Genomic DNA, 19460 nt, shown 5'->3' with positions numbered 1-19460 from the left:
AGGACAAAAAAAATGAAGGACAAAAAAAAAGGCAATAAGCCAAGAGAACAAAAAAAGGGGAAGGAGACATGAGCAAACAAGACAATACTTAGAAGACAAAAAGCAAAGAGAAAAATGGTAACTCAGTGGAGTGAATGAAGTGATGAAAGGGCTGCTACAGAGCGCGCCTACTGATGAGAAGAGCCTAGATGCCCCCAACAAGCCCTAAAAGACTCAATACTGACAGGCAACAGCTGCTGAAGAATGTAGGCATTAAGGCCCTGGCTGAATACTGAGACAGCGACCACAAGCTGTATAAAGACGGCTCCCATGCCATGCCCTGGGTGCAGGGAGGAGCCAGTGGAGATTAGAATCCTGGAGCAGAAGGATAAAAGGTAGCCAGAGAGAGGTTTCCAGGGGGAGAAAAAAAGGAGGAGAACTTAAAAACTGTGGAGGGGGGGTTCCCATTGTGGTGCAGCGAAACGAATCCGACTAGTAATCATGAGGTTGCAGGTTCCATTCCTGGCCTCTCTCAGTGGGTTAAGGATTTGGCATTGCCGTGAGCTGTGGTGCAGATTGCAGATGTGGCTTGGATCTTAAGTTGCTGTGGCTGTGGTGTAGACCAGTGGCTACAGCTCCGATCTGAACCCTAGCCTGGGAACCTCCATATGCCGCAGGTCCCCCCAAAAACGGAAAACAAACAAACATCTATAAAGGATTTGAGTGTTAGAAAATTTATTAATAGATATTTGAAGAATCTGGAAAAAATTCACAATGCATACATATATATATATTCACAAAGCAAATGAAAGTAATTTGCTCCAGCCAAGCAATTAATAATTTCAGGAAAAATAAAGTTATAAAAGACATGAAACAACTATGTATATTGCTTGGCTGGAGAGTGCTGATTTAACCAAAAATGTAACCATTTTGGAAGGACAGGGAGAGGTTAAACAGAAATGGGGCCCAGGTGCTGGTGTATGGGCCCCAGCCCTCAGCTACTATAAAACGGGGAGAAGACTGTGTCAGGGTGGAAGAGGTACACTGTTTTGAAATGTGAGAGTCGACACAAGCGTAAAGGTTTAAAGCAGGTGGCTGGAGACGGGGTAGGAGGGCATTGCTCTGTTCCCCTTTTGAGTCCTGGCACTAGCAGAGGAACTGAGAATTTATTACTTGGTTGAAAACAAACCTTTAGGAAAGGTTCTGAGGGGTTTCCTGCCACAGACAAGGGCATCAGAAAAAATTTAAAAAAGGTTAATGTCACTAGTTCTTTATCACATCAAATTACACCTCAAAACATTTCCTTTGGGTGGAGATAAGGGCAACTGAAAAGAAAGGTTAAAGAGGATGTACATGTGTGAGAGCATATGAAAAAAAGAGAGAAACTGCCGAAAATGAAACTGACCTGTGAATTTTTAAAGATATAGGGCTTCTGATAGCACTGGAAAAGATAATTCTGACCAGTCCTCCCACTGAGGAAAAACAGAAGAGCCGGCAAAATATAATAAAAACACATCTGCTCAAGGGCAGCAAAAAGCTTATAAGAGGATAAAGAATTAGCAGGCTGAGGTCTGGAAGAAGATGGAAATTCAGACAGATGAGCCTATGGCTCATCTTCGAATCATCTTAGTTCTTGAAATTAGATTAAGGAAATCCTAGAATTCTAATGACTTCAGGCACTTGGCAGAGGTGAGAAAGATTGAAGTTTAATATCCTTTAAAAGAGCAAAAAGGCAAAAGAAGACAAGACACTAGGAGTAGGTTAGCTCTGCAGTGGTATATCACCTGAATAACCTGCTTCCTGGCCGGAGTTCCTGATAGAAGAATTTTGGTGATTCATAAACATATATTAATTCAAATTACTGAAAAGTAGGTTGTAGTCATCACTTTCTACACATTAAAAAAAAAAAGTAAATCCACCCTCATTTTGTTCTAAGAAGAGTAAGGCAATATAAACTCACTTTTCCAATACCATTTTTCTTATTTGTAACTTATTGTTGCAGTTGTTACATGGACCAAAATGGGCAGCGTTAAGTGGATGCCACTCAGGGATAACATTTGTAAAGGTGACCAGATTCTTCATACATCTATAAAAAAAGAAGACAAATTTGATTAAGTTAAATTTATTTATGTTAACTATGTCAATGTCTAAAGTAAAAGGTACACTCCTCTTTTTCTTTTTGTCTTTTTGCCTTTTCTAGGGCCGCTCCTGTGGCATATGGAGGTTCCCAGGCTAGGGGTCTAATCAGAGCTGTAGCCGCGGGCCTACACCACAGCCACAGCAACTCGGGATCTGAGCCTCGCCTGTGACCTACACCACAGCTCACGGCAACGCCAGATCCTTAACCCACTGAGCAAGGCCAGGGATTGAACCCACAACCTCATGGTTCCTAGTCAGATTCGTCAACCACTGAGCCACGACAGGAACTCCCCAAAAGGTACATTCCTTTATTTGTTTATTCATACTTCTCAGTCCCCCAGATCAATAAGCCAATGTTCTTCTCTAACCCCACCCGGGTACAGCTCTTCGTAGAGTCTCTCCACATTAATTACCTTTAGTTTGTTAGCTATGACATGAAGAAAGTGTTAAAGGCTGGGTCTCTCAAGAGCAATACCACTGCTATTTCGCACTGGGAAACTTTTTGTCGTGGGGCTTCCTGTGCACTGTAGGATGTCTGGTCTCACCCCTGATCTCGACTCACTAGATGCTAGTAACAGCCTCCAGCTGTAGCAACTAGTTATCTCCAGACATTCCCAAATGTTCCATAGGGCAAAAAATACCCCCTAGTTGAGGTCCACTGCTCTAAGGTCTTCGTTTGTTGTTGTTGTTGCTTTTGCTTTTGGGGGCCGCACCCCTCCATATGGAAGTTCCCAGGGTAGGGGTCTAATCAGAGCTACAGCTGCCGGCCTACACCACAGCCACAGCAACGCCAGATCTGAGCTGCATCTGCGACCTACACCACAGCTCACAGCAACGCTGGATCCTTAGCCCACTGAACGAGGTCAGGACCTCATAGTTCCTAGTCGGATTCATTGCTGCTGGAGTTCCACAACGGGAACTCCAGGGTTTTCAAGTTTATTAAGAGCTCACCCCTTGCTCAAAAAACTCACAATTTGGCTATCCATTAACTGACAACCAAAAGAAAAGGGGCACTTCCAAATATATATAATCAAGAAGAGAGCCAACTTAATTATCTTGAACCTTAAATACTGGAACATCAGATGTGAGCGAATTGTTTTCACAGTTTCCACAAGCTCTAGATTTGAACTTTAGCCTTGATACTTGATAGTAATAGGAATCTAAAAAAACAATCTTTAGAGAAGGACACCGCACCTCAACCAGGTTCACTTTAATATCTTCAAAAGAACATTTATTAGCTAAGGGACACTAGCTTCTTTTCTAAACAATAACAAATATTGACAAATCATAAGTGAGATAAGCAAGGCTGTTAAAAACAGATCAGTTCTCCAGTAAGCTAACACTTTAAAAGCAAAGCCACATAAAGCCATCAACAAATGCACTAGCATATTTCTGCTAAATTCTTAGTTCTCAGAGATCAATGTTAAGTAAAGCCACCTATTTCTTAGTTAATAAAAGGAACTTTATCTCAGCAAATAAGTGTTGAGGCTCCACATGACGGCTAACCCTTCTGAGCACTTACTATGTGCAAGAAGATACCGTGCTGAAGACTTGTCTGCCAAACAAATCGAAGCGGCAGACTGGATTCTTATCGCCATTTTACAGATGAGGAAAGTGAGACACAGAGTGTACATCAGATGATAAATGACAGCCTGAAGATACGAATCCATGGAGTCTAACTCCAAAGACCACGTTTTTAACTACCTCCAGAATGTGTATATCTTCTAAAGCAAGTACAAACTCTTCAACTGCAGCACTAAAAACAGCAGCACAAAAATGAATGAGTTTGCTGGAAATTCTTCCATCAGATTCAAGTGAAAGTAAGTTTTTTTTTTTTTTTGTCTTTTGTCTTTTTGTCTTTTTTTGTTGTTGTTGTTGTTGTTGTTGTTATTTCTTGGGCCGCTCCCGCGGCATATGGAGGTTCCCAGGCTAGGGGTTGAATCGGAGCTGTAGCCACCGGCCTACGCCAGAGCCACAGCAACGCGGGATCCGAGCCGCATCTGCAACCTACACCACAGCTCACGGCAACGCCGGATCGTTAACCCACTGAGCAAGGGCAGGGACCGAACCCGCAACCTCATGGTTCCTAGTCGGATTCGTTAACCACTGCGCCACGACGGGAACTCCGAAAGTAAGTTTTAATGTAATGCTACTTCCATTTTAGCTTTTCCTCTGTAAGTACTTTTATTTTTAGAACAAAGAATTAAAAAAAAAAAAAAAGCAAATCCAAGTGGTTGGTATTAAATAACGAAGCCACCGACCCTCTGTTTATATATATTATCTCCCTAACTAACTAGTCTGATTTTGGCCAGGATAAAGATTATTTCTGTTAAGTTCCTGGCATGCAGAAAATGCTCAATGAAAAGCTGTCAAACAACTAAGATGAGATTTTGGAAAAGCTATAATTAAGCTGATTTTAATCATCAGCCTTGTTTACGTTATTTATATTATTTAAAATCCAGGTGGTGATTAGGCAGCATACCATAGTGCACATGGAATGTCTTAGAGAATGGAAAACCTAAGCCTGAATTTTGCCATTTACTAGGGTGTCACTTGGGCATCAATTTAACTTCCTTCAAGTTTCAGTTTCCATATTCATCAAATGAGAAGAAAAACAGATAAGTTATTGAAATCGATAACAAAAGACCTAGAAGCAAGTATTTGTCCTCATGCTCACTCGCACAAAGACCATGACTAAAATTATTTAAGTCCTCGGTATTAATGAAATGCTAATTCTTATTCTGTTCTAGTACTTACTTTAAAGCTTAAGTGGTAAAAAAACAAATGTTTCTTGGTTTTGTAGCCTGGATTCCCTAGAGGATTCTCTGAGACTCAACTCTCCTCAACTGATCCCTAAATACCTTAAAAAAAAGTCTTAGGTAATAAATACCTAAAGTAATTTTTCTCTTATACTTTCATTTAATAACTTTGAGAGACTCCAAATAGGTAAATTTAAGGGAAGAAGAAATGATGTATCTCTATTATAGTAACTTGAATAAATGACCAACAGAACCAGTTTGGTCATTTTTTTTTTTCTTGGCCACACCTGTGGCAAATGGAAGTTCCCAGGCTAGTGGTCAAATGCAAGCTGCAGCTGCTGGCCTACACCACAGCCATAACAATGCCAGATCCGAGCCAGCCACGGATCAAACCCACACCACAGCAAGGACTTGAGTGGACAAGTCCAGATCCTTAGCCTGCTGTGCCACAGGAAAACTCCAGTTTGGTCATCTTTTAGATGCCAGCCAGCCAGCAACTTTCTCATGTATGGACAAAGTGAGGGTGTCATGTCTGACGAAGTTTCTCTCCTCTTCTAAAATCTAGTTTCTCTCCTTATTTATGTGATAGGTGTATGGAAGCAAAATAAATTTGCAGCTTCTTTCTTCTCCCTGCGTCCTCCCAAGTACCAATCTCAGGGCCGTGAACAGCAGTCAGGACCCCTGTGATCCTCACCTAGAGGCACCGGGAAGTAGAAAGTATGGCTGAGACCGCTCACGTGGAGAAGGGCTCTGGAGGTGGCTGGTCTTTCATGGGACTGAGGGAAGGAACGGGAAAGCGAAAGTTACCTGTGAGAATGGCTGCCCGACTCGGGGAGTCTAAGTCAAGTTTCCATGATGTTCAAAACAAGCAAACAAAACACATCGTTTTTCAAAGGATTCCAAGAGGTATTCTTATTCAGCAGGGAATCCAGGGGAAAGTGCGACTTTCTCCTTTGTCCCCACTTCCCACTAAAGAACTTCTTAAGACAATTCCTTCTAGGAATTTATCAAACTATGGTTGGTTGCTGTTTGTTTTTTTTTTTTTTTCCAAATCTTCCAGTTTGAAGAAGCAAGCAAATTGCAGTTTATGGGCCTCAAATTTTTAATCTTAGGAGTGGAGAGACTTTAATATATGGTGGGAAATATTATTAAGGGTAGAAGAAAAAACCAGGGAGACAGCAGTGCTGCAAGTGGAAGCAAGTTTTCTTCAAATTTTATGACTTGGAACCATTTTCTTTTTTTTTTTTTTTTTTTGGGGAACCATTTTCACTAGAATAAACTGGTTTTAAAAAAAGAGAAAAACTAACCTGTTTCAGACTTACAGACATAGAGAACAGACTAATGGCTGCCAAGAGGGAGGAGGAGGGAGAGAGATGGATGGGGAGTTTGGGGTTAGTAGATGCAAACTATTACGTTTAGAATGGATAAGCAATGAGGTCCTGCTGTACAGCTCAGGGAACTATGTCCAATCTCTTGGCTTAGAACATGATAGAAGACAATATAGAAAAAGGAACGAGTGTATATATATATATATATATATATATATGGATATATACATGGATATATGGCTGGGTCACTTTGCTGTAAAGCAGAAACTGCCACAACGCTGTAAATCAACTATAATTTTAAAAAATAAAAAAATAAGGAAAAAAACTAACCTGTTTTGATACTTGTGTCCACAGTGTGAACATTCAAAATTCCAAGAAAAAGAATATGTGAAGAGCCTTTCGATGTCAGGTTCTATTTTTAAGAGAAGAGGAAATGCAAACACAGGGCTTTCCATGTCACCTTAAAGAAAAAAAAAATTATTGCTTATAATTAGCTGAAAAAAGTAAACCCAAATTATGAATTTTTCTCACTGTATTCATAGTACGAATATATGTGAGCACATAATATGACAGAGGAAGTTATTCACAGCTGGGCAAGGAAGTTTTTGAAGCATTTTTCTTAAAATGTCCATCATAAGACTTAATTAACACTATCTTTCTTTAGTCTTGGTGGACATTTATGAAAGCTTCTTAAGACAAAAGATACAAAAGACTCAACTATTTCTTCAGATCTTTTTAGCTTTTCTCAGGGGAAAAAAAATCCTCAGAACTGTAATAGCCCTAGAGTATTATAAAAACAAAACAAAAAGATGTACAGATTTGTTTGGTGCAGATACTAAAAATAATAGCACTGGCGAAACCCTGTAGAAGAATCACAGTTGGACAAAGCCAAGGAAAAGCCCTCCCTGTCCTGACGCTCCTGTTCCCACGTGGAGCGGGCAAGACGCGCCAGGGCTGGAGGACCAGACGCCAACCCCCTGACTCCTCGCCTACTACTCTTCTTAATCCTTTAACAATTAAGATTAAGCTTCAACTTAAGGCTAAGGAAGACCTGAATTTTGTTGTCACTGAAACAAAAAAATCGAACTGTGAATCCTGTCTTCCAACTTAGAGACCAGCAAACAAGTAATCAGTAGGAGGATTTACAGCCTCTTCCATTCACCCTCCACAGGCCTCTCTCCTTCCTGTTCTCCTGTCCCCTGGGAGCTTAGATGCTGCCTTCCTGATCTGGCCCTGGAGAGACTCTCAGTCCTTCCACCTGCCCCTCCCCTGGGACAGGATCGCTTCCACAGCTCAGTTCTCCCCCTGCCTGGAACACCGCCAGGAAGAGTTACCTTGGCAGGACCAAAAGGCAGAACCGTAGGTCTTACTGCCTGAGCATACCCTATAAATATCAGTGGTCACAAAGGCTATTTATTAGTCACCTTTGTGGTATAGTCCCACTCTTATTTTTGTACAAAAACATAAAATCAAAATATTTTTGTAGGAGTTCCCATCGTGGTGCAGCGGAAACGAATCCAACTAGGAATCATGAGGTTGTAGGTTTGATCTCTGGCCTTGCACAGCGGGTTAAGGATCCAGCATTGCCATGAGCTGTGGTGTAGGTCGCAGACGCAGCTTGGATCTGGTGTTGCTGTGGCTGTGGTGTAGGCCAGCAGCAACAGCTACAATTAGACCCCTAACCTGGGAACCTCCATATGCTGTGGGTGCGGCCCTCAAAAGACAAAGACAAAAAAAAAAGAAAAAAAATTTTTGTAAACAGAAATATAAAATCAACACCTTTAGCAGCTCAATACCAAAAAAATGAACAACCCCATCAAAAAATGGGCAGAAGATCTAAACAGACAATTCTCCCAAGAAGACATACAGGTGGCCAAAAACACATGAAAAGATGTTCAACATCACTCATTATTAGAGAAATGCAAATCAAAACCACTACGAGGTACCACCTTACACCAGCCAGAATGGCCATCATCCAAAAGTCTATAAACAATAAATGCTGGAGAGGATGTGGAGAAAAGGGAACTCTATTACACTGTTGGTGGGAAAGTAAACTGGTGCAACCACTGTGGAAAACAGTATGGAGATTCCTCAGAAAACTAAAAATAGAACTACCATTAGATCCAGCAATCCCACTCCTGGGCATCTATCCAAAGAAAACCCCCCATGACTCAAAAAGACACATGTACTCCAATGTTCACTGCAGCACTACATACAATAGCCTAGACACAGAAACAACCTAAATGTCCATCAACAGAGGAGTGGATCAAGAAGATGTGGTGCATATAAACCATGAGATATTGCTCAGCCATTAAAAGGAAAAAAAGAACGGCATTTGCAGCAACACGGACGGACCTAGAAATTACCATGCTAAGTGAGGTCAGTCAGACAACGAGACACCAACATCAAATGCTATCACTTACATGTGAGTCTAAAAAAAGGACACAATGAACTTCTTTGCAGAACAAATACTGACTCACAAACTTTGAAAAACTTATGGTTTCCAAATGAGACAGGTTGGGGAGTGGGGAGAAGCACTAGGGGTTTGGGATGGAAATGCTATAAAATTTGGTTGTGATGATCACTGTACAACTATAAATGTAATAAAATTCATTTAAAATTAATTAATTAAAAATTTAAAAAAGAAATGTAAAATCTCCTAAAAATGAACATACTCAACACCATGAGCATAAACAGTGTGTAGTATAACATGAGTCTATAATTAGTTATCAGCCTTTAAATGCTTACTCCTCTGTAACCGAAAAAAAATTTTTTGGCTGTGCCTATGGCATGCAAAAGTTCCCAGGCCAGGGATCAAACCCACGCCACAGCGGTTTGACAATGCCGGATCCTTAACCTGCTGTGCCACAGGAGAACTCCTCTACTGTAACTAAATATTAAGTGAAAAAGTAAATGATTTAGGAGTTCCCATCGTGGCTCAGTGGTTAACGAATCCAACTAGGAACCATGAGGTTGCGGGTTCGAACCCTGGCCTTGCTCAGTGGGTTAAGGATCCGGCGTTGCCGTTAGCTGCAGTGTAGGTCACAGACACTGCTCGGATCCTGCATTGCTGTGGCTGTGATGTAGGCCAGCGGCAACAGCTCCGATTAGACCCCTAGCCTGGGAACCTCCATATACTGAGGGAGCAGTCCAAGTAAAGGCAAAAAGACACACACACACACACAAAAAAAAAGTAAATGATTTATATTTCAACAATGACAGCATAGACTCTTTCAGGTCTAAAAACACAAAGTTCTCAATGAATCAAAGTAAGAAAGAGCTTAAAACACAAATAAGTTACATGAATACAGATCATTTTAGGTAATTTACAAAGCTCCTAAACTGATCTTAACTATTTTTCCTTTGATTATAAGTTTTGTGGGTATAAAGCATCCTACTAGAGAATATATAATACCAATGTCTATTTCTAATTTTTGTGATCTCTTGCTTAAATTATTAAATGGTTTCTTTGCCTCTAATATCTTAACCTCAACTTTTACACAACTACAGATCTTCCTCACCTTGTGACAGGGTTATGTCCCAATAAACCTTTACTTCATAAGTTGAAAATAATATTGTTAAGTCAAAAATGCAGTTAATACACCTACCCTGGTGAACATCATGGCTTAGCCTGGACTACCTTCAATGTGCTCTGAACATGTACGTTAGCCTGCAGTTGGGCAAAATAATCTAATACAGAGCCTGTCTGATAATAAAGTGATGTGAATGTCTCACATGATTGATTAAATACTACACTGAAAGTGAAAACAGAATGGTGGGCTGGTCCAGAATGGCTGTAAGTGCATAGGGTTGTTTCCCCTCGTGATCTCAGGGCTGATGGGAGCTGTGTCCAGTGGCCAGAATCACAAGTGAGTACCACACAGCTTAGCGCTGGCCCAGGAAAAGACCCAGAGTCAAAGTCCGAAGTGCAGTTTCTACTGAACGCTCTTATCACTTTCACACCACTGTAAACTTGAAAAATTGAAAGACATACCACTGGAGTTCCCGTTGTAGCTCAGAGGAAACGAATCTGACTAGCATCCTTGAGGACACAGGTTCAATCCCTGGCTTTGCTCAGTGGGTTAAGGATCTGGTGTTGCCGAGAGCTGTGGTGTAGCACAGATCCCAGGTTGCTGTGGCTGTGGTGTAGGCCAGCAGCTGTAGCTCTGATTTGACCCCTAGAATGGGAATCTCCATATGCTGCGAGTGCAGGCTTAAAACAACAACAACAACAACAACAACAACAACAAAAAGAAGTCAGACCATTGAAAGATGGAGAACATTTGTACCCTAGTTTGGGTATTTCCCTAAAATACCTCCATTTACCAGGATGCAAATCTTTCAGTGACTCCTTACTGTCTAGCTATTAAGTTTTTGCTTCTGTTAATTGCTCGCTAATGTCTCTGACCACTTTTCTATCAGTTTTTCTTTTTTAAAAAATTAATGTATGAGTTCTTCATAAGATATCCTGGATATCATTTCTTTGTTCTATTGTTGCTCAGAAGTTTTATACTTTAATGTAATAACATTTACCAACCTCTTCTTTTATGAAATTTCTCCCCACTGAGTAGTAAAATAAAACCTACATTTTCTTTCCAAGTTTTACAACTTTGCTTTTCATGTTTATGTCTTTAAACGTGCTGAAGTTTCTTTCAAATGTGATAGGAACCAGGGATCCAATCCCCACCCCTGTCTCAGGAACGCACTGCCCCAAGACCATTCAAGGGACAGCTCTTCCCTTCCCCACCTATCTGCATCGCTCCATCACAGCTATGAAGTAGCCCAGAGGGGAGGGCTCTGATTTGGACCTTCTATTCTGTTCTATAGCTCTGTCTATCCTTACATCGGTACTACCGCACACTTACATAAATAAGTAGAAACCATACCGATACTAGGTTTTTCCTTAAAAAAAGAAAAAAAGAAATATACATGTAAGAGGCAAAGAAAACACCAAATTGAAGACAGTAGTTACCTTTGTAGGGAGCTAAGGAAGAATTAGGGAAGAGTACAAAAAGGGCTTCAGCTGTTATCGGTAATGTTCTATTTCTTAAACTAGTGGGAGGGAGAGCAGAGAGGAGAGTTTACAAAGTGTTTTTTTAAAAACAATAATCAAGCAGTTCCCATCATGGCTCAGTGGTTAACAAACCGGACTAAGATCCATGAGGATGTGGGTTCAATCCCTGGCCTCAATCAGTGGGTTAAGGATCCGGCATTGCTGTGGCTGTGGTGTAGGTTGGCAGCTACAGCTCCGATTCAACCCCTAGCCTGGGAACCTCCGTATGCCTCAGATTTAGTCCTAAAAAGATAAAAGACAACAAACAAATAAACCCTATAATCAAAATGATAAAGTGGCTGACTGATTGTAAAGATTCAACCAACTCTCTGGGTCAGTATAGATTCTACTTCTCTTTCTTTCCTTTTTTTTTTTTTTTTTTTTAATGTGTGTGTGTATGTGTGTGTCTTTTTGCCTTTTCTAGGGCTGTACCCACGGCATATGGAGGTTCCCAGGCTAGGGGTCCAATCAGAGCTGTAGCTGCCAAGCCTACGCCAGAGTCACAGCAACGCCAGATCTGAGCCACATCTATAACCTACACCACAGCTCACGGCAATGCCGGATCCTTAACCCACTGAGCACGGCCAGGGATCGAACCCAAAATCTCATGGTTCTTAGACGGATTCGTTAACCACTGAGCCACGACGGGAACTCCTACTTCTCTTTTTTGGTATTTTAAAATATACATTAATATTCAGAATGAGGACACATCCACTTTAAGACTTTAAAGTGCTCCCTGAAGCAAAGATTGGACTTCATTAATAAGATCTTGAGCTCTAGCACAGCACCTCTCACTGCTGACTGAGTAGTCCAAACACAAATGAGAGGACTCTACTGCACTCAAGAGCTGCAGGCTTGCCCAACTGCTACAAGTGCTCAAAATTTAAAAATCCCTTCTCTGCTACACAGAAAACCAGGCCCAAGGTGGCAAACGGAGCAAGAGGCAACCTTGTTCCAAATATAAGTAGCAGAGATAAGAAGGGTGGTGATTCGGACTGGGGGAGGAACTGCGGTAGGAAACTTGAATAAAACATCTAGGGTCACTCTAGGAGGGAAATAATACCTGCAAAATGCAACACGGGAGCCCCTCAGTCTACATTCTGGCAAGCCTACAAAAAAGTCTCCTTTGAAATGAGTATCCTCCCAACAGATCAGTGGTTGGGGTAAGGAGAGGGGGTGACTACAAAGGAGCCTGGGGAACATTTTCATGGTGACAGTGCTATTCTTTATCTTGACAGTGGTAATGGTAACACAACTGCACACCTTTGAAAAAGATTTTACTCTATGTAAATCATATTTCGATCACAAGGAAAAAAGGGTATTTACTCCATCTGAGACTGCAACTGATGATAAATCAGAATAATACTTTAGGCCCACAGAAGGCAATGCTGAAGGTCTGGCATATGGAAAATCACTTTATTATTACAAGAACAGAGAAAGCTTATACATTTAGGAGTTCATGAAAAACAAAATAGTAAAACTAGGGGACAGAACTGTGGGACAAAGAAATAGGATACTACCATGCAAAAAAGACAGCGCTTCCAGGTATACTATCTGCGTCTAACGAAATGAACGTCTCTTATTGAGAGACAAACTTGAAGGCACTGATATTTTACATAGTTTAGTGTGGGTATCATACTAAATAGGGGTATCATATATTCTGGTACAATAACACAATATTAATACAAGGAAAAAGAGAAAACAGAAAGACGCCCTCAAAAAAAATCACTGCCAGCTCCTTTGTGCAATTCTAAAAAAATTTATAAAGACCTGGAGACTCTACTACCCTTACTCCACTCTGGTCATAGAGGCCAAAAGCCAATTAATTCACAGACGACAAAGCAGGTCTCATTCTTGTGCCCTTTTTAAAGGTAAGAAAACTTTCCCAAAAGGTCATCAACCTATTTCTCCTCATATTCCATTGGCTAAAACTGTACAATATGTCCACTCTCTAACCAACTTCTGGCAGGGGAAACAGAATTACTATGGCTGGTTTAGGCCAGAGATTCTCAACCCTGTCCACCCATAAGAATCATGCAGGGGCTTCTAAAAGTTACTGATACTTGAACTCCCTCCCTAAGATTCTCGTAGGCCCCTAGCACTTGTATTTCCTAGGTGCTTTTTTATTTTGTTTGTTTATTTATCTATTGTCTTTTTAGGGCTGCACCCGAGACATATGTAGGTTCCCAGGTTAGGGGTTGAATGAGAGCTGTAGCTGCTGGCCTACACCACAGCTCACGGCAACGCCTGATCCTTAACTTACCAAACGACGCCAGGGATCAAACATACAACCTCATGGTTCCTAGTTGGATTAGTTCCCGCTGCGCCATGATGGGAATTCCAACCCTAGGTGCTTTTTTAATGCATAGTCAAGGTTGAAAAAGCTCAAATAAGTCTACTGGGGAAAGTACTGGGAAAGCAAGCAATGGCGTACCCATGAGTAGTTCCCCGGTTCTGAGATCCGCATCCACTCTGTGGGAGTGATGCACATGCCTGTGTACTAGTGCAAGAGTTCCGTCCACAAACGATTTTGTTACAGAGAGATTCCTAAGTGAGACCCCCAGACTCTCTCTTCCAAGGATCTGATCATCCCAAGAAATAAAACACTATTATATTTCATTATGATGTAAATTACTTCTTTATGATAGATGAGTAATACAATTAAATTCCACAAATTACTTACCTAATGTGCATCTCAACTGAGGTTGAAGCCTAATAAAAATTTCATCTCTGACTTCATTCAGACAGGTCTCTATCTTCGGAAATATTTCTGAATGAAGTTTTTTACACTCTCCGCCTAGTAATACAATATAAAACATTATCAGTCTCATCAACATATATCTTTCCACAATTAAGACATTACCAAAAATGAAAGTTTACCAGAGTCAACAAACTTTGCAGAGATAAAATGGAAAACACGAAATTCCTTCATTCTTCTTCCTCCCTCTGCGGTGTACTGCATATTCCCTCAATTATGTGTTAACAGCACAATATCATTAGGACCGACTGCCTGGGTCAACACAACACCATCCCGCCCGAGTAAAACCGCAGCAAAAGCCATTCTCGTCCAAAGAATCACAGGCTTGGCTAGAGAGCTACGCTTTCAGATATCCTGCTTATCTCTGAAAGAGCTGAAGCTGCCTTTTTACATGGAATTATTACTTGGGCTACAGACATTTACTCTTTCACTGCGCTTAATTAGATCATAGGAGCACATAAGTTCATAAGGAGCCTTAATTAAGTTACGATTATTTTCCAAATTAACATTTGGTATGTTCTTCTTTTTTGGCGGTGGGCTGGGGTGAAGGGTCTTCAACGACATCACCATCCTCATACAACTCCACATTCTGCTTTTTTCATACAAATTTGCTTCCACTAAAACTGTGCAGGCTAGTTATACTCCAGCTAAACCATAGTTTTAGTAACCACTCGTTACTGCTGGACACTTAAGTTGCTTCTTTTTTCGCTATTATAAATACTATCATGATAAACATCTTTGGGCACATTTTTTTTTTTTTATCATTTAAGGTAAAACACCTCAAAATGGCATTACTGTGACCGAAAACTACCCAAGATTAATAAGAAAATTATTTTGAATAAAAGCCTCCGTACGCAACTGACTCATAAGCCACACAGAGTGAAAAGACCTATTTTACACTTTTTACTGCCTGATCACACTCTGCTCATATGTTTCACCAGGAAAACATCTGGAGTCCTCTGTAATATGAAGTAAGCATTAACCAGAATTTTTTTTTTTATTTAACCATACTGAAAGAAAGGGAAAACTTCAATTCAAAGTAATGTAGCTCAAACAAATGTAATTACAACTATATTACAAAAACAATTACTCTGGAAAAAAGTAATATTTAGACAAAAAATTAAAATTAATTCAATATTTAAGTCAAAACTTGAGGTATGTTCTCCCACAACAAACAACTATCACCTACATAGTACTGGGGTTTCTGTAACTATACAAAACAGGAATAAAGAGAAAAGGCAAAAGCAAAAATGCTTCTGAGAAACTGTCTTTTAGAAATTGCAAAGAAAAAGAATTCAATCTCAAAGAAACTCAAACTGAAGCGAAATATTTTTTATCTAACAAAATGATACCTTTTTAAATGTTTCTACCCAAAGATGATTAGAGTGTTCCTGAATGTTTACTTCTACATATGAAAATGGGATTATTATGTTGGTATAATCCTTCTGGAAAGCCATTCAGAAAGATTCTTTACATTCATATTTTAGCATTCCTTCTAGGGTATAATCAGAAATGGAGGAGTTCCCGTCGTGGCGCAGTGGTTAACGAATCCGACTAGGAACCATGAGGTTGCGGGTTCGGTCCCTGCCCTTGCTCAGTGGGTTAACGATCCGGCGTTGCCGTGAGCTGTGGTGTAGGTTGCAGACGCGGCTCGGATCCCGCGTTGCTGTGGCTCTGGCGTAGGCCGGTGGCTACAGCTCCGATTCGACCCCTAGCCTGGGAACCTCCATATGCCGCGGGAGCGGCCGAAGAAATAGCAACAACAACAACAAAAAGACAAAAAAAAAAAAAAAAAAAAAAGAAATGGAGTCAAAGATACATGGATATTTGCCATAGTATTTATATACAATAGCAAAAAAATGGTAATTAGTCTGAATAGTTAACAATGGGGAAACTGTACAGTATTGATAAATACTACACGACTAAAGTCAAACTGCATACAGGTAAGGATTATTTCCCTACCAGATACCAAGACCCAAAAAAGCCGTAAAAATTAAAATTGTGTGGTATTGGTAAAGGGACAGATAAAGTGACCAAAAAAACAAAATTGAGAGTGAAGGAAGTTGCATTCATATGCAGAATGTTATATGACAAAGGTGCCATGGCAGACCAACTGAGGAATAGGTGGAGCTAGAAAAACTGATTGTGCAATGGGGAAAAAAACAAACCTTTACCACACACCACAAACAAAAATTACCTCCAGCTGAATTAAGAATTTCTTTTTCTTTCTTTTTTTTTTTTTTTTGTCTTTTCTAGGGCTGCACCCATAGCATGTGGAGGTTCCCAGCCTAGGAGTCTGAATTAAGAATTTCAATGTAAAAAGCAAAACTCTATGACTTATCAGTGAAAATACAGGTGAAGGATTTTCTGATTTTGGAGAAACATTTCTTTTTAAAGCCACAAACATACCAGCAACAAAAGGAAAGATTACGATTTCTACACATCAAAGATACTTTTTAAAAAAGTAAAAATATAAGATAGAAATTGGGAGATTTAGCAATTTATCTGACAAATACAACAACAAACACTAAAAACTCATGGAAATCCCTAAGAATGTGACAAAAGAACAAACAGGGATAAGACACAGGCACTTCACAGAAGGAACAGAGGCTCAATCTACATATGAAGAGCTGTTAAACCTCTTTAAAAGCTGGGCAAGGCAAATCAAGACCAGGGACCATTTAATATCATTCAAACCACAAAATTTCCAAGTGTGAAAATAACTAAGGGAAGAAATAAGGATTAGGAAGATCTCTTCTGCATTGCTAATGGAATACTGACTGGCACAACCACTTTGGAAAACAAGTAACCATCATCAGTAAATGTGAACTCAGGGTCTATCCTATGATAAATCCACGGGAAACTCCCTCTGCTCCAGGAGACTTGCCCAAGAACAGTCACTGCAGCAGTATTTATAATGGCAAAAAAAACCCAATGTCAGATCAATGAATAAATACACTGATGCATTTATGAACTGGAAATATTATATAGCAATGAAAAACAATGAACTACAAATATCAAAAGAAAAAAAAGATCCCCAGAAAAAATATGGTACAGTATCTTTTTTATAAAGTTCAAAACAAATTAAATTAGGCAATACACTGTTTAGCCATACCTACGCAGTGAAAACTATTAACAAAAGAATTGATAAAACACATTTCAGGATAATGACTACCTTTGAAGGAAGGTGGAAGATGGGATGGGAGGAATATACAGGTAGATTTAAGTCAACGGAAATATTTTAATTTATCTGGGCTGGAGGTGGATTCATTGGTATCCTATTTCTTAGAAAATGAAACAAAAATACACCTCTCATTGTGAAAATACACTTCGAGGGAGTTGTTCGAGGGATTATGGGTGATAGGTATTTACTTCTTTATTCTGCCTTATGGCAATTCAAAAACTTACAATTTTATTTGGATGTACTCTATGCTGACTATCACCACCCTGACAGCAAACATACAGCCACAGCGTCTTTATTCCTTCCTCTTAATTTTTGAAAAAGACTGCCTTTTGAGCAGTCAAGATAATGTAACTTGATGGTGTTAGCTCTTTGCTCCCAGGTCTCTACATAAAACAGAGGCTACTGATGGCATCTTTTCCATGTGCTGAGACAAAACTCAATGCTAACCTCTTTTTCTTTTTTTTTTTTTTTTTTTTTGTCTTTTTGCCTTTTCTTGGGCGGCTCCCGCGGCATATGGAAGTTCCCAGGCTAGGGGTCGAATTGGAGCTGTAGCCACCGGCCTACGCCAGAGCCACAGCAACTCGGGATCCAAGCCACATCTGCAACCCACACCACAGCTCACGGCAACGCCGGATCCTCAACCCACTGAGCAAGGGCAGGGATCGAACCTGCAACCTCATGGTTCCTAGTCGGATTCATTAACCACTGAGCCACGACGGGAACTCCAATGCTAACCTCTTTTTAAAGAGAAATAAAATGTTATTGCTAACCTTTAACTCCATCTGACTGACTGGTGAGAAGAAGCTCATTGGCTTGATTATACCTGGTAAACAACCGCCTGAACACAGATTCCTCTTCAGAGCACAAGTCAGTCACAGTATTTTTTAGTCCCTCCAAGTGCACCAATGCTGACAGGATACAGTCTAACCAACAGAGAGCATGTGTGTTTTTCCACTGGACACATGAAGTCTGGCAAAATGAGGTACGTTTGCTCTCCAATGGCACTTCCAGTTCAGATGTGCATCCTTCATTCTGAGGGGAAGACCCTCCAGTTGCAGAAGCATCAACTGTAGTAAAATCTTCTTCAGTGGCCACATCAATATCAGCTTCCAAAATCTCATTCTGCTCCAAGGAATCAGCTGTCCTAACAGGATTCTGCTGACAGTCGGGTAGTAAACCAGGTACGTCTGATGAGGTTTCGTCACGTTCTTCTTCATTATGTTTACTGTTCAAAACTTGTTCACCATCGATACCAATATGATTTTTAGTCTTTTTGGAATTTGCTAAAAGAGGTGAATCGCTACTGTTGGTTTCTAAGATCTTTCTTTTCTGAGGCTTATTTGGAGTGTGACAATCTTCCAAATCAGGAGAAATTACGTTATTAAGTGATTTAGAGCCCAAGGGATAGATGCACTAGAAAGAAAAAATAACGAAAACTATAAAAATTTAAATAAACTCAAAGTTTACAGTGTCTATGTTATGAAAAATATGTATAAAATCTTAGCATTAGTTTGACATGAGCGGCTATATAATATTATCCATCTAAATTTGAAAGAACTCGAGATAAACAATGACTTAATTCGGCCACCAAAAAATAATTTTTCCTAGTTAATTTGAACAAGGAAGCACTTAATCTGAGCTACACTGGGGTAAGCTAACAAGGTAAACATACATTTTTTTAATTAAATAAAAAAATCTAATGTTGAGTGAATTTTAAAATTCCAACATTTTATGATGACTATTTTTTGGAGAACAGGTACGTACACTGCGAAGCATTAAAAACTAGGAAAGTATTTTCAAACAAAAAACTGCATAAAGTAATTTCTATGTTTCTTAGTTGTGAAACTCAGTATTAATTGGCACAACACTAAATTGACTGTAATAGAAAATTAAAAAATTGAAACCCCTCAATATTAACCTAGGAACGCATCAGCATAACAATTTTATATATATATTGGGTCAGAGAGTCAAATTGGCTGAATTTTAATGACTTCATCAAATCTTACCATGCATCAGCATAATTCCAACCAAGTATCAAGTGTAAACAAATCACTAAAATAATCAATGAATTTTCCTTAAGTTTGAAGACTAGCAAAATATTTTACAAAACAAATGCAAGAAATCTACATACTATGTAGATTTAAAATATGCCTTCTTCTACACAAGTATGGTAGACTGTAACCTCAGTGGCTTCTAGTGACCAAACCTCTTGGTAGTCATGCTTTCAGCACCACTGTCAGCCATGTGGACATTTTAGTTG

At 39.8% G+C, this 19460-nt stretch overlaps 1 protein-coding gene across 3 annotated transcripts in view; it reads right to left on the bottom strand.

Annotated features, from left to right (window-relative positions):
* USPL1 (ubiquitin specific peptidase like 1) overlaps positions 1-19460 on the bottom strand; it is a 40094-nt gene that overhangs the window by 10538 nt on the left and 10096 nt on the right. For 2 of the 3 annotated variants that reach the window (XM_021065545.1, XM_021065547.1), the window contains 4 exons: positions 17971-18613; positions 13942-14055; positions 6536-6665; positions 1940-2065 (listed from right to left, as the gene is read on the bottom strand). In XM_021065545.1, the coding sequence (XP_020921204.1) occupies positions 1940-2065; positions 6536-6665; positions 13942-14055; positions 17971-18613 (1013 nt within the window). Of the gene's footprint in view, positions 1-1939; positions 2066-5571; positions 5654-6535; positions 6666-13941; positions 14056-17970; positions 18614-19460 lie in introns of those variants that run through there. The other variant, XM_021065548.1, reaches the window with a different exon arrangement.

Source organism: Sus scrofa, chromosome 11 (genome assembly GCF_000003025.6).
Source record: "Sus scrofa isolate TJ Tabasco breed Duroc chromosome 11, Sscrofa11.1, whole genome shotgun sequence".
NCBI lineage: Eukaryota > Metazoa > Chordata > Mammalia > Artiodactyla > Suidae > Sus > Sus scrofa.
Note: the sequence above shows the minus strand (reverse complement) of the source record. Positions and strands in the feature narration are given on the sequence as shown.